The sequence below is a fragment of the Sinocyclocheilus anshuiensis genome, unplaced genomic scaffold (assembly GCF_001515605.1).
Source record: "Sinocyclocheilus anshuiensis isolate Anshui unplaced genomic scaffold, SAMN03320099.WGS_v1.1 scaffold913, whole genome shotgun sequence".
NCBI classification, from domain to species: domain Eukaryota; kingdom Metazoa; phylum Chordata; class Actinopteri; order Cypriniformes; family Cyprinidae; genus Sinocyclocheilus; species Sinocyclocheilus anshuiensis.
In genome coordinates, this window is record NW_015554131.1 from 957782 (window position 1) to 971850 (window position 14069).

The window sequence follows — 14069 nt, forward strand, 5'->3', positions numbered from 1 at the left end:
GCCTTCTTTCTTTGCGTGAACATTTGGGCGGCGTTATGCAAATCTTCCCACATAGTGACGTAGACATGTGGGGGCGTGTTAGAACGAGCCGTTTTAGGTAGGTGTGGCTGACTCTTAACTTTTATAAAGAATATCTCTTTGGATTTGAGACTTTAGTCTTTGCAACTTTACAGATCTTCTTTATGCACCAAGAGCTTGTAACACTCCAAAGAGAAAGGAAAAATTTAAATCGCATCATATGACCCCTTTAAGCATTATAAAAAGTTGCCTTTTAAGACAGCATTCTAACAAATCATGAAACCTCAATCGTTACTGATTTTTTTTACTGGTTTCCACAAAAATATTAAGCAACACAACTCTTTTCAACATTAATAATAATAATAGGTGTTTCTTGATTGCCAAATCAGCAGTTTGATTTGTGAAGATTCATGTGACACTAAAGACTGGAGTAAAGATGCTGAAAATTCAGCTTTGCCATCACAGGAATAAATTACATTTAAAAACATATGCAAATAGAAAAGAGTTGTAATAAAGTTAAATAAAAATTTCAATAGTATATCACAATATTACAATTTTTCTGAATTTTTAATCAAATAAATTTGGACTTAACGAGCATTACATTTATAATAACACTAGACTATTTTTAGTACATTTGTAATGCATTGTTTATTTTAACCTGTATCTATAAGTTCTCATCCATCATCTCTAAATGGTGATTGTCCATCATGTCTTATATTTGGCAACAAATTAAGACGTGAATAGTAATTTAATTTTATTAGTATTATTTAATTTTACATTTGCTTCCTAAACATTTCTTTAATCGTGCTTGCATAGTGGTATAATATTTCAATTTTCATTAAAAAGGTTTACTGTACAAATCTAACTGCTTGCATCCCAATTAATGTCAGTTGCTTTCTAGCTTCACACTGATGGAGTGTCATTAAACGTCATAGAAAATTCTGTGGAAAAAAAATCTCAAGCATGATTAAGTTAATTATTTTAAAATGCTAATTGTGTGAATCATTGTGGTGGGTGTAAATGAGTTGATTCCAGGTGATGGCGCCTGTTGAATTGTGGTATTTGTCGTTGCTTGGAAGCACTTGGCCTTGAACTTTGAAATCAGTCAGAGCCACACAGTCTCTAGCAGTGAAATGCTTGACATGCTGTGGCTTGTGACAGCTCTGCCAGGTCTTTAGCAAGTTATTTTAAGTATCCTTTTTAATATACTTGTTGGCCTGAGTGAGATTAATGCCTGTTTCATCTTCCCAAACACATGTAGTAAATGGATTTGGGTAAAACTCGAGTTCACCAGGGTATTTTGGAGGTTCGTTTTTAGCATGGACGGCAGGTGATTCCACTCTCTTGAAATGCTTTATGTATACCGAATATAACCGTGTATCTGAGCATTAAAGATGGTGTGGAATTCAAGTGCTCCCTTGAGCTCCCTGTTCTTAGCTGAATCTGGGCTGATTCTCAGTTTGCTTACTTATAACATACACAAATGGATACTGTGTGTACTTTGCTGCCGATAGGTGAGTACATACTTGTAAGTAGAAATATTTTGAAACTGTATGCATCTAGCTGAATTCATCGCCTTACAACTCATTATTTCTTCACCATCACCCAAAAATGAAAATTCTGTGGTCATATACTCTCATGTCAATCCAAACCCATAATACTGCAGTTAATCTTCGAAAACACAAATTAAGACCTCGTTAATAAAACCCGAGAGGTTTCTGACCCTTCATTGAAAGTCAAGGAGACTAAAACTTAGATTAACCAAAGTCGTATGGGTTTGGAATGACATGAGGTTGAGTAAACTTTCACTTTAAGTTCACACATTTTTAAAATAGTTCTCTCTGCTTTTGTTTGGAACAGAATGTTCTCAAACTCCTTTTCTGATGCAAAAGGGCTTTCGAGTCACAGATGCATGGGTACCTACTTTAAAAATCCAATGGAAATGGGGCACCGTCTGAGCATCTTTGCCAAGAGATTGTTTGGTATGGTATTTTTAACATGCCATGGGTTGTGGCGCACTAATCACATTTCATGTCCTATTTAGGATTGATAGTATGCAAATTTCATACAGTGCTGACTCTGCTGCTGCAGTTCCTTTGTTATTGTCACCTTTGGATTGGAAAGGTTCCATACCACCAACAGAAAGCTCAGATGTTGCATGTGCATCTTTCAACATTTTGGGAAGCATCTGTGCCAGCAGCCTTGGCTTTTTCCAGCATGCGTTTGATGCAGGTTCTGCTTGATGTGTGTGACATCCTGTTTTCCCCTCAGGGAGAGAATCAGTGATGCAGCTTTTCCATGTTTGGTCAAGGGGGATGGGCGTACCAGAGATCGATCGGCCCTGGAAAGCAGATGGGTCTCCACATATCAATAGCTGAACACACACACACATATTACTTTGTCAGGCTTGCATATCAAGGCAGCTGTGGCATCTAGAATCTCAGCAGCAAGGTCAGAGACGACAGTCTAGCCTGGCTTGTGGCTGCTGGGTTGAGGGTATTTCAGGATCCTGGAGTATTAATAGAACACAAAAAGCCCATCTGCTGGACTGATATGTGTGTGAGAGAAAGGCAAAGTGTCAGTAAATGTTTAGAAATCGAGGGGTGGATTGGTAAAAATTTTATTTAAACTTCATGTCTATGGCATTTACAAAGGTCAACATGTAGATGTGCAGAAAAGGCTTATGTCATAGATCCATTCAAGTTTTATATCATGAAAATATTCACTATCTGTTACAGATCATGTATAGCTTATCTATAACTCAAAGGTCTGAGGCCACAGTGAAAGTCTAGAATTGATCAAATTTGTAAAGTAATGTTTTAAAAATAAATACGTTTTAGTATTTAAAGCAAAGAAGTAATTCTGTTAAATTAGAACTATTTGCATTATTGTAATATTATTTCAGAAAATTAATTCTGAAATAATTCTAGGTCAGTGATTCTCGGTCTATTTGACTAACACAATTTTTGAAGGGCCCTCATATATAATCGATGTCCTCCAGTTGTGTTGCTTGTTTTCAGACTTTTTATTAACAGAAACTGGAATTGTCAGTATATTAATTTAATTCACCACAATTATTTTTGTTATTCCAAGCAATAGTTTTTGTAAATAAAATAAATGTTTAATATAAATATAACAATATAAAAAAATATTTTTTTTTAAATAAATATTTTACCTTGATTTGTGTGTGTGTTTCATGAAAGCATTTTAATTAAGTTTATTTTAATATAGCTGAAGTTATTTGCGTCATCCTGCAGCCCCCTAGTAGGCCCCGGCTCCCTGATTAAGAACCACTATTCTATGTCACTAATCAAATAAGTAAATTACTTGGCATTGATCATGTGACTCATTGTAAAGCCATTATATACAATTTTGTTGGAGAGCATGATCATAGGCATTTTCACAAACTGTGAGCGATTGAGAGAGACAAACCCAATAGTAAGACATTATGAAATTCATTTACACTGTTAAATTAGAAAACTTTAGGGCCCCCACTGTACATGTGCATTCATTTTGGCATATTGGAAGGGTAAGAAGAAACCTCTGGCAGTATTGGTATTCCATTCATGACCCTTCACCCTGCATTAGATTAATCTTTATACAGTCATTCCAGCTTCGTTTTGCTTTCCCTATTTGTTTCCGTTCTCTTGACCGCTGCTGTGAACTGATTACATGAATCTCTCGCGACTCGAGGGAGCCATGGGGTTTTCGCCAGCATAAACATGCCTGATAAAGGCTTGTGAATTCTCAATGCCTTACATATATTGATAGAACTCTTGTTTACCAACATTCTTACAAAATATCTATTTTAGTGTTCCACAGAAGAAAGGAAGTCATTGACACTTTATTTATAGACTATGAGGCATTATGGGATATCTTTCCTCATAGAACTCTGACACAAATGTCATTTTCACAAACAAGCCGATAAATTTCTTCTGTGGAACACTAAAAAAGACATTTTCAAGAATGCTGGTAACTAAAAGTTCTATTTTTGGTTGATTTTTATTAGCTGAGGTATGAATCAAAATGATTTCCGTGGTAATTTAAGTTGCCTCTATTGGAAATATCACACACGTTGTGTGTTAATTGTTGTTGGTGTCCCCATCAGGCTTCTTAACTAGCTTAACCAGCATGAATTTCTTAATAAACAGGCTTCACAAGAAAGAACATATGGGTTGACCAGCTTGTTTTGCTGGAGAACGACAACACTGTGCTGATCCACCAACATAAGCCCATATGGACCAGCATGGAAATTCAGTTGAGTTGGCCTAAGCTGACCTTTTCAGTAGGGTCATTTAAAGGGTTAGTTCACCCAAAAATGAAAATTCTGAAAACAAAACCCTCGTGTTGTTCCAAACCCGTAAGACCTTCGTTCATCTTCGGAACACAATTTAAGATATTTTTGATGAAATCTGAGTGCTCTCTGCCCCTCCCATAGACAGCAAGGTAACTACCACCAGATCCAGCGTGATGAAGTCATTACGCCTGATCTGGGTCAGCGCCGGGTCTTACGGGTTTCGAACAACACGACGGTGAGTAATTAATGACAGAATTTTCATTTTTGGGTGAACTAACCCTTTAACCCAGTACTTTCCTTATAGGAACAAAGGAATAGAAACTGGTCAGGAATGACATCTCTACCATCTCTCTGAATCCGTCCTTATCTTTCACAGTGTTTATCGCAAGGATTCGTTTTCAGCCCGGATATGTTGGACATCTCTGTTTTGAGAATTGTGTTTATGACCCTGTTTAATAGGCAGATTTTGATCATGGGGAATGATCTATTTTGGGATAGAGCTGTGTGATGGAGATTAAAGGATATGACAGAGTCAGAGTCTTTATATGGACAATCGCTCAACTTTTTAAAGCAGTGGTTAACTAGTATGTGCTGTTTCCTATTTTGGCTTAATCTTGATATCATGTTCTCCTAAAGCTCTTTGGTTAGTGTGGTCAGCGTTGTAGTCAAATGCCAAAGCTTTGATATATTTATTTAGCCTAACAAGATGAAAATAGATGACTTTGGGGGTATATTTGATTTGTATTCATGTTAAATATTCACACCAGATCAGCAGTGATTTTCAATCTTTTCAATCTTCTTGTACGAGAAAAAAAATGGTAACATTTTAGTATAGAGACCAATTCTCACTATTAACTAGTTGCTTATAAGCATGCCTATTACTAACATATTGGCTGTTTATTAGTATTTATAAAGCGCATATTCTGTATGACCATATTCTACATCCCTAATCCTACCCGATACCTAAACTTAACAACAACCTTACTAACTATTAAAGGGGTCATATGGTGCGATTTCAAATTTTCCTTTCTCTTTGGAGTGTTACAAGCTCTTGGTGCATAAAGAAGATCTGTAAAGTTGCAAAGACAACATCATATGACCCCTTTAATAAGCAGCAAATTAGGAGTTTGAGGCGAAAGTCATAGTTAATGGTTTGTAAATAGCGAGAACTGGACCTTAAAATAAAATGTGACCAAAAAATTTAATTTATTCCCTTTATTAAACTTTACTTAGTCCACAGTTCACATTTATCATGTGTGGTATAAAACATACCGTAGTATTAAAAGAGAATAATTATGTTTGCTTTATTGTTTGGCAACTTTTTAAAGACTTGGTTTAAGTTTCTGAGGAATTCCATAAAGGATTGTTCGGATATTACAGAACATTCCTTAGTCAAGAGTCAGTCAGACAGACTCCGCCCCCCACTGCAGCTGATTGGCTGTTGCTGCTCTTTATATCTCCAGACATGAAGGGTGCTGTAGTAAACATAGCTGCTCTTACATACATGACTGGATCATTTTAAATCATCTACATTACAGCTTAGCCACCTGTTACCTCAACAAGCAATGGCTGCCTTTGTGTTGGTGAGTTCAATTCCACACAGAAGGGTGTAGATTAAGTAGTTTTATCATTTTTGCAGTTCCCTGTGATTAACTCATTCGTATTTGTTAGAGTAATGCAACGATGTAAACCTCTGTTTAGGATTTAAAAATGAGCCACTGAAAGGTTTTTGTTGTTGTGTACAACTACTACTGAAAAAAAGTTTGGGGTCGATCAGATTTGAATGTTTTTGAAAGTCTCTTTCGCTCAGCGAAGCTGTGTTTATTTGATCAGAAATACAGTAAAACAGTAATAATGTGAAATATAATTATAATTTAGTATAATTTTTCTATTTTAATATAGTAAAAAATTGTTTTTCTCAGGATTTTTTAAATAGAAATTTCGAAAGTACTGCTTTTATTTTAAATATAAATGTTTGTAACATTATAAATTTTATGCATTCTTGCTGAATAAACGTATTCATTTCTTGAAGCTAAAATGGTTTATTAGCGTATAGAAAATTTATAAAGAAGAGGATTATAGTGTATGTGAAGCATAAGAGTACATAGTCATGTGTCCAAGTGGAAGTTTGGAAGCGCCAGTGGTTGGTCAGCTTAATTTAATGCTAGTCTCTGGCTGTGTGGATGGCATGTGTTCAGTGAACTTATGGCCTGTACCTTGCTGTATATAGAGCTCACGTTCATATACAATGTTTGAAATACTTGAGATAAGTGTTCCTAAGTGTCAGCAACACCTGGCTATCATGGTATAAAACTTGTTAGCATAACAGCATAACGACACAAAAAGCAAGACTTTAGTTTAATATGTTTGTTTTACTTGTGTTACACAATGAATTTTTTTGCTATTGCATTTGATTTTTGCAATTTTGTCGGGCATTCTAGTCAGTGTGAAAAGATTGAGCAATCGACTTGACTGTTTTTGTAAACTGAGAGACTGAAATATGTGGCTGTCAACACTATTAATTTCCAGAGACTGTTCATATCAGTATTATTTGCATTTCACTTTTAAGATCCAGAGTACATCTAATGCCAGACGAGCTTTATCTCTTCAGATTTGGCTTTGATAGTTACTTTATTTTTGTATTCAGATATTCAGTTATACATCTTTTTTATGTAGGGCATTAGGTTTTAATCTATCTAGAATTTTATGTACGAACTTTGTGTCGAATTTTATGTCATCAGGAAAAACTGCAAATATAGGCCTATCACTATTATAAAATTGATTGTCTTGGAAAAATATATATATTACAAAATATATTTATAAAACGGATAGTTCTGGTCCTTGATTCTGATTGGTTGAGCCAAGTTCTAAGCTGTTGTAAATTACTCTACAAACATACACCTTAGTTTACATTTGTGTGTTGCTCGGCAACCACTTTGTTGGAACCACAACCGTTTCGGAGGAAGTACATTGTTTGGCGGAAGAATAATGTTTTTATTAATATCTATAAATATCTTTATTTGCTCTGTTTTATTTTGTGAAACCTTACAATGTATATGGAATAACCGTTTTATAACTGCTTCGCGTCGTGCCTTACAACACCCCTTAGCTGTTATAAATTCACTGTAAACCATGGCTTCTTGGGGCTTATTGCTTTAATTTATTTGGGCAAAAACGTGTTTTATTATTTAACCACCATTTAACCATGATGCTTTCTTCTCTTAGATGGCAACATGTCACACCTGTAATAAGATGTCCAGACAACCTGGAATGAATCGGGAGCTTTTGACTACGTTGTCCAAGAACCGAAGTACCCCAGGAAGTGCAGGCAAACACAGAACTCCACAGTCAGCCAACAAGTCTACTCCAAAATCTGCAATAGACAGAACACCAAGTGGCACACCAAGGTAAGCTACTCTTAGCAAACATATATGTTACAGGTCCACATAGAACTAGCTTTTAATGTATCTATTAAAACCATTTATGCAATTCTTTCTTTCCGCAGGTCAGTATCTTCAAACACCAGCTCGTCATCATCAAAGCACGGCAGTGCGAAGTCGTCGCCTTTCGCTCGCCTCAAAAAGATCCTTATGCTGGAAAACAAACAGCAGAGCAAGAAAGGTGGTCTGAAGGACTTCCTTTCATCTCTCTGAAGACCTCAGGGCCGTTAAAATGAAAGACTCTGGCCCACTTTGAGTGGAGCTGCTAAAATTCAGAGCAGGAAACTTGATGAGGATGACGATCACTCCTCCTTGTGTATTACAATGCCACCTAGCGGGGGGAGTCATTATGCTGGATTGTATTGAAGGAACATCTCCTTTTCTTCTATCAAGTGTCTGTTTCTGAATCCTTGTGGACGAATGGGGAAAAAGTCATTTTGTAGGGGAGTGTAACTTGTGCTACAGAACCATGCTGTGACTTTTTTTTTATTTGCCATTTATTTTCATGATCCCACATATTGTTCATTTTTGTATAAGAAAGATAACTTTTATATGTTGTGTTTAAAGGGGTCATATGATGCTTTTTTAAAGATCATTATTTTGTGTATTTGGTGTAACAGAATATGTTGACATGCTTTAATGTTCAAAAAACACATCTCGCGCTCTCTCTCTCGCGCTCTCTCTCTTGCGCTCTCTCTCGCGCTCTCACTCTCGCGCTCTCTCGCTCTCTCTCGCTCTCGCGCTCTCTCTCTCTCGCGCTCTTTCTCTCTCGCTCTCTCTCTCGCTCTCTCTCTTTCTCACGCTCTCGCTCTCTCTCGCGCTCTCTCGCTCTCTCACTCGCTCGCGCGCGCACACACACACACACACACGATGTGCAAAACTCTGCATTTGAAGTCAGATATGTGGGGGCGTGTTAGAACGAGCCGTTTTAGGGGGGCGTGGCAGAGTCTTAACTTTGATAAAGAATATCTCTTTGGTTTTGAGACTTTAGTCTTTGCAACTTCAGGGATCTTATCTATGCACAATCAGCTTGTAACACTCCAAAGAGAAAGGAAAACTTGAAATCGCATCATATGACCCCTTTAATGTTCATTTTTGTACACTTTAAATTCACACATTTATATCCACAGCTCTTCGTTTGGATCACTGATATTAAAAGAAGGATTGTCTTTACACTTGGCTTACACACTGATTTATTATTTTTTTAATGCAAAATTTGTGCTGGGTTGTTTACATTTGATGGCTTATTTGCCGTCAAGCTATGTAGCAAAGACCAAAAATATTTCATACGGACTATTTTCTTCTCAATACATTTAAAAAGAAAGGTGATGTTTTAGTCTTGTTTGAGCTTTGACGGATCATTTTCAATAAAAAGTAAATTAATGAAGTTTGTCTGTTTATTTAGTCCCCTTAAAAGACATTAAAAACTTTCTTCTGGCTTCAAACTGTATTATAATAGATCTTTAAAAAGGAATATTGATGGACTATGTGTTAATACATGTACAAAACTGGAATCACAAAATAAATCATAGTCCTTAATACATAGACACTCAAAGTTTCTGTTAATATAAATGTTCAAAAATCAGCATTTTTATCATAATTACAGCATAAACACCCGAATAAATATTTTTGCCTATATGCGGGGTTCTTTGAAATATTGAATTGGATAATAGTTAAAAACCACTAATTGAGCACTTGAGGTTTTTAGACATTGTTTTTAGATATCATTTGTATAATATGTATGTATAATGAAGTGATAGCTTTATTAACATTATACATGCACTTTCATTCAAATGCAAATGTTGAACATTATACAATTATGCATACACAAAAAAGGAAAACAAACCTACAGAAAAAGAGTATAAAATAAAAAGGGGATGATAGTATAAAAATACAAAGATATAAAGATATCAAATAAACACTTTCTTATTCAAAGAGTCTCTAATACAGTCTGTGTACAGCCTAACTTCAAGCAACTAAAATTTTTTGTAAAAAATATAAGTATATTAATTCAGTAAAGGCACATTTCATCCTCTTTAGAATATTCAGTGAGGCCAAAAAGTACATTTTCCCATAAAAGTTAAAAAGATCCTAAACAAACAAATAAAAAAATAAAAAGTATTGATAGATGTCTGTATCGCACGCCACAATATACCTCTCGTTTTGATATAATTGAACGCTTTTTGCATGCAGACTTTTATTTTGACATCTCGTACTGATCTCGCTCTTTCACCCGGAAGTGGTCAAACGCTCATACGTGCCTTTACAATCACTGCCTTAAAATCTTAACTTTTTGGACATTATATGTGGTGAAATATTTAGAAGAAATTATCTCTAACGAATGTACAATGTCAGGTCGCAAACGAAGCCGAGAGCACCACGAGGACAGACATGAACGGAAGAAACATAAGGAGGCAAAACAAGATAAAGACAAACACCAAAACCAAACCAGAAAACTGATTCATGAGGTGCAGAAACTCAAGCATGTGGAGACTTTGTGAGTATTTGCTGCAATGGTAACGCTTTTAAAGAGAGTGTTTATAATCTGGACTTTTTATGGTATTATAAAAGTTGCTCGTTTGTCCTGTATGTAACGTTATTTTATGACTTTCTTTTCTTTTCTCCTTTCAGCTATGAAAATCCTCCCCCTGGGTTCATAAAGGTTTGGCCATAGTTTGAAATGCAATCATTAAATGCTCCAGATTCATCATAAACTAGTTCTTTTGGCCCTCTTTTACAATATGTGATCAGAGATTGTGTGAATGCATTAGAAATAAGCTTTCTAGTGAGCATTTTGCAATACATGCAGAACTGCTTTTGCAGGAAGAGGATGACAGACCAGAGGACTGTATTCCTGATGATCCTGGTAATGAGGATGCTAGGAGCTTTTTGGCTCACGCTCCCACCAAAGGACTGTGGATGCCTCTGGGCAAAGAGGTGAAGGTCATGCAGTGTAAGCAAGCATTCAGATGCCTTCACTTCACTCTTTAAAAAAAGAGTTATGCCAGAAGTGGTATTTTAGTGTCGATGAAGGTCGTTGAGAAATCTTAAGTGCACAAACTTGTGTGTGTAGGCTGGAGATGTAAGAGGTACGGCCACAGAACAGGAGACCGAGAATGTCCTTTCTTTATCAAAGGCAACCAGAAACTGGAGCAGTTCAGAGTGGTGAGTAACATAAATGGCCTACTTTTACACTGCTGCAGTCAAGAAGCCATTTATTTAAAAGCACGTATAGTACCCCGGTTCTAACATGTACAGCATTTAGAGGTTTTGAGATTAAGCCATGAAGAGTCTGATGTACAGTTTTTCTGATATCTAATCAAGTTTTCAAGGTTCATGTATGTCATTATTTAGTTTTTCATGACCATTTTTCATCCTGACCGTTAAAATTAACATGTTTATTTTTTTGGTTCTGCGCCTTTCCTGTGCTTATTCACGTGCTGTGGTTTTGCTTGCTTGCTTTGTCCATTTTAGTTCGTTGCCTCTTTGCAAAGCCAGGTGCAAAGGTGCACTCAGTATTATTTTCCTCTTTTAAAAAGAAATGAATAATACTTCTGGAAAAAACACGACTCCAGTCATATCAGTGGCCTAAAAAGCTGGTTTATTTACTTTAGAGCAGGTCAACTCGTGGGGTCTGACATGTAGAGGTCACATGATCAGCCAAAAACTAGTCACTTTATCTTGGCGTCCCTTCTATTATCAGACTCTTTCATTCAGACACAACTGAATTTTTTTTCTTTTTGTGTGATATTGAATCCAAGCCATTAGGTGGCAGTATAATTTATAAACTTTAAAACTATAAAATATTTTACTTATTTTACTTTGCAAGTTTGTTTGAATTGTAATATGTTGAACCTGAATTGTCTGTGAATGTTTTTACAATTCTTTCTTAGGCACATGAGGATCCAATGTACGATATCATCCGTGAAAACAAACGCAATGAAAAAGAGACTAGGTACGTTGAGCTTTATGTCACTGACAAACGTCATTCAAGTTATAAAGTACAGGGACTGTCATCATATGTTTTAATCACTTAGATTAAATATTTTTGTTAGTCCATGTTGCATTTAAATTACATTCATTACTGATGGGAAAAGACACAAACGTTTCGGCTCAAAGCCTTCCTCAGTGTGTAAAGCAATTCAATCCCTCCACCCACTTTTCACTTCTTTTTTTAATTATATTGACGTCATCATTCATTAGCCAATGTTCAGTTACCACAATCATTAAATCATTTCCACTTAAACCCTGGACAATTTACATATATATATATATACAGTGGGGAAAAAAGTATTTAGTCAGCCACCAATTGTGCAAGTTCTCCCACTTAAAAAGATGAGAGAGGCCTGTAATTTTCATCATAGGTATACCTCAACTATGAGAGACAAAATGAGAAAAAAAAATCCAGAAAATCACATTGTAGGATTTTTAAAGAATTAATTGGTAAATTCCTCGGTAAAATAAGTATCAATTTATTAACCTTATCTAATGCATTATTTAACCAGCTTTGTGAAAAAAAGAGAAAAAAGAAGATTGTTCTCGTGAGTGCGGATCATAATTTCCTATACTAAGTAACTCAACAGATTGACGCACCAAAATAAAAAGATCAAGTAACGCAAGAGCGCAGTGCAAACAATGCATTTAAATTACATTCATAATCAATAAGGGTGGACCCGTTCCAAAGTTTGTAATCAATACGATTTCTTGTCTTTAAAAGAAGTTTCTTATGCTTACCAAGGCTGCATTTATTTGATAAAAAATACAGTAAAACAGTAATGTTGTGAAATATTATTACACTTTAAAATAACTGTTTTCTATTTTAATATATTTAAAAATGTAATTTATTCCTGTGACGCAAAGCTGAAATTTTAGCATCCTTACTCCAGTCCTAAGTGTCACATGATCCTTCTGATCTGATTTGCTGCTCAAGAAACATTTCTTATTATTATTATCAATTATTATTATTATCAATGTTGAAAACGGTTGTGTTGCTTAATATTTTTGTGGAAACCCTGGTACATTTTTTTCAGGATTCTTTGATGAAAATTTCAAAGAACAGAATTAACTTGAAATATAAATAGTTTGTAATATTATAAATTTCTTTCCTATTACTTTTGATCCGTTTAATGTGCCTTTGTTGAGTAAAAGCATTAATTTCTTTTAAAGATTGTACTGACCCCAAACTTTTGAACGGTTGTGTCTGTATATGAGATGAAGAGCTCTTAATAATGCTCAGCCTCTGCTAGATCTGCTTATTAATAAAATATTTGGCGAGTTGAGGTCTCTCTGAGGCCAGTGTTAATGAATTGTGTCAGTTCAACAAAAGAAGCCTGTTGCAGACGATTACGTAACTCTTTACTCCACTGTGATTATCTTCTGCAGTGTGGTGACGAGCTCTTTCTACATGGGAGTAATTAGAAACCCTTATGTGGGATGTAAACCCATTTTGGGCCGTTTTGACAGGTTATTTTGTTCGTACATCGCTGAGCTCCACATTTATGCCACAGAACTGTTAATAAACATTCCCCCGGGGGTTTGACAGTTTGAATTTTTCAGCAGGATGTTGGAAAACAAGGAGTAGCTTGTTAAAAAACTTGAAAGTCAGAAGTCAGCCGCTTTAACATTGTTGTGGTCTTCACAGCATGTAGTGAATGAAAGCAAATCTAAAACGGGGTTGTGCGGTTCCCAAGGATACACGCCTCTGTTAGAGGATGTGAACCCTCTGAACAGCAGTGGTCTGATGAATTGTTAATAGTTTCAGGTCAGTGTGGCATTGGCAAAAGCTGTCAGAACGTGCTTGTGTTTTCTGCTTCCTCTTCAAATCGATAGCAATTCAATTTAGTTAAAGATAATAAAGCTCTTATTTGAAATAAGCTTGGATCAAATCCAATTGCTCAAATTATAATTTCTGTGCTACTAGCGCCACCAAAAGGAATTGCAAAGATAATGACTGAAATTTATTTAATTAGTGGTAAGCATTATAGACATCTGTTTATGTAATGTAATTTATTTGATACTTTCTTTGTGTGTGTATATACAGTGGTGTGAAAAAGTGTTGGCCCCCTTCCTGATTTCGTATTTTACACTTTAATGTTTCAGATCATCAAATAAATTTAAATATTAGTAAAAGATAACACAAGTGAACACAGCATTATATACACAAATTTTTTATATTTTTTTACAAAACATTTTTTCAAGCATTGCTTTTTAGGATTTGGTATAAACCATAATTCACATTTTTAATTGTCTCTACTTATTAATCTGGAATAGAACTATTTTAAAGGATTAACATTAAAGTTGTCGTATTGTATTTA

The 14069-nt window shown here is 35.4% G+C and overlaps 2 protein-coding genes across 4 annotated transcripts in view; both read left to right on the forward strand.

Moving 5' to 3' along the window:
* Window positions 1-8310, forward strand: part of LOC107670294 (UPF0711 protein C18orf21 homolog) — a 17751-nt gene extending 9441 nt beyond the window's left edge. For all 3 annotated transcript variants that reach the window (XM_016462861.1, XM_016462862.1, XM_016462860.1), the window contains 2 exons: window positions 7541-7722; window positions 7821-8310. In XM_016462861.1, coding sequence (XP_016318347.1) covers window positions 7541-7722; window positions 7821-7968 — 330 coding nt within the window. In that variant the 3' untranslated portion in view covers window positions 7969-8310. The remainder of the gene's footprint in view (window positions 1-7540; window positions 7723-7820) is intronic.
* A 1660-nt stretch (window positions 8311-9970) lies between these two features.
* Window positions 9971-14069, forward strand: part of LOC107670274 (retinitis pigmentosa 9 protein homolog) — a 6422-nt gene continuing 2323 nt past the window's right edge. Inside the window, exons 1-5 of the mRNA XM_016462819.1 lie at window positions 9971-10252; window positions 10387-10417; window positions 10579-10708; window positions 10829-10920; window positions 11649-11710. Of these exons, the coding sequence (XP_016318305.1) occupies window positions 10104-10252; window positions 10387-10417; window positions 10579-10708; window positions 10829-10920; window positions 11649-11710 (464 nt within the window). The 5' untranslated portion in view covers window positions 9971-10103. The remainder of the gene's footprint in view (window positions 10253-10386; window positions 10418-10578; window positions 10709-10828; window positions 10921-11648; window positions 11711-14069) is intronic.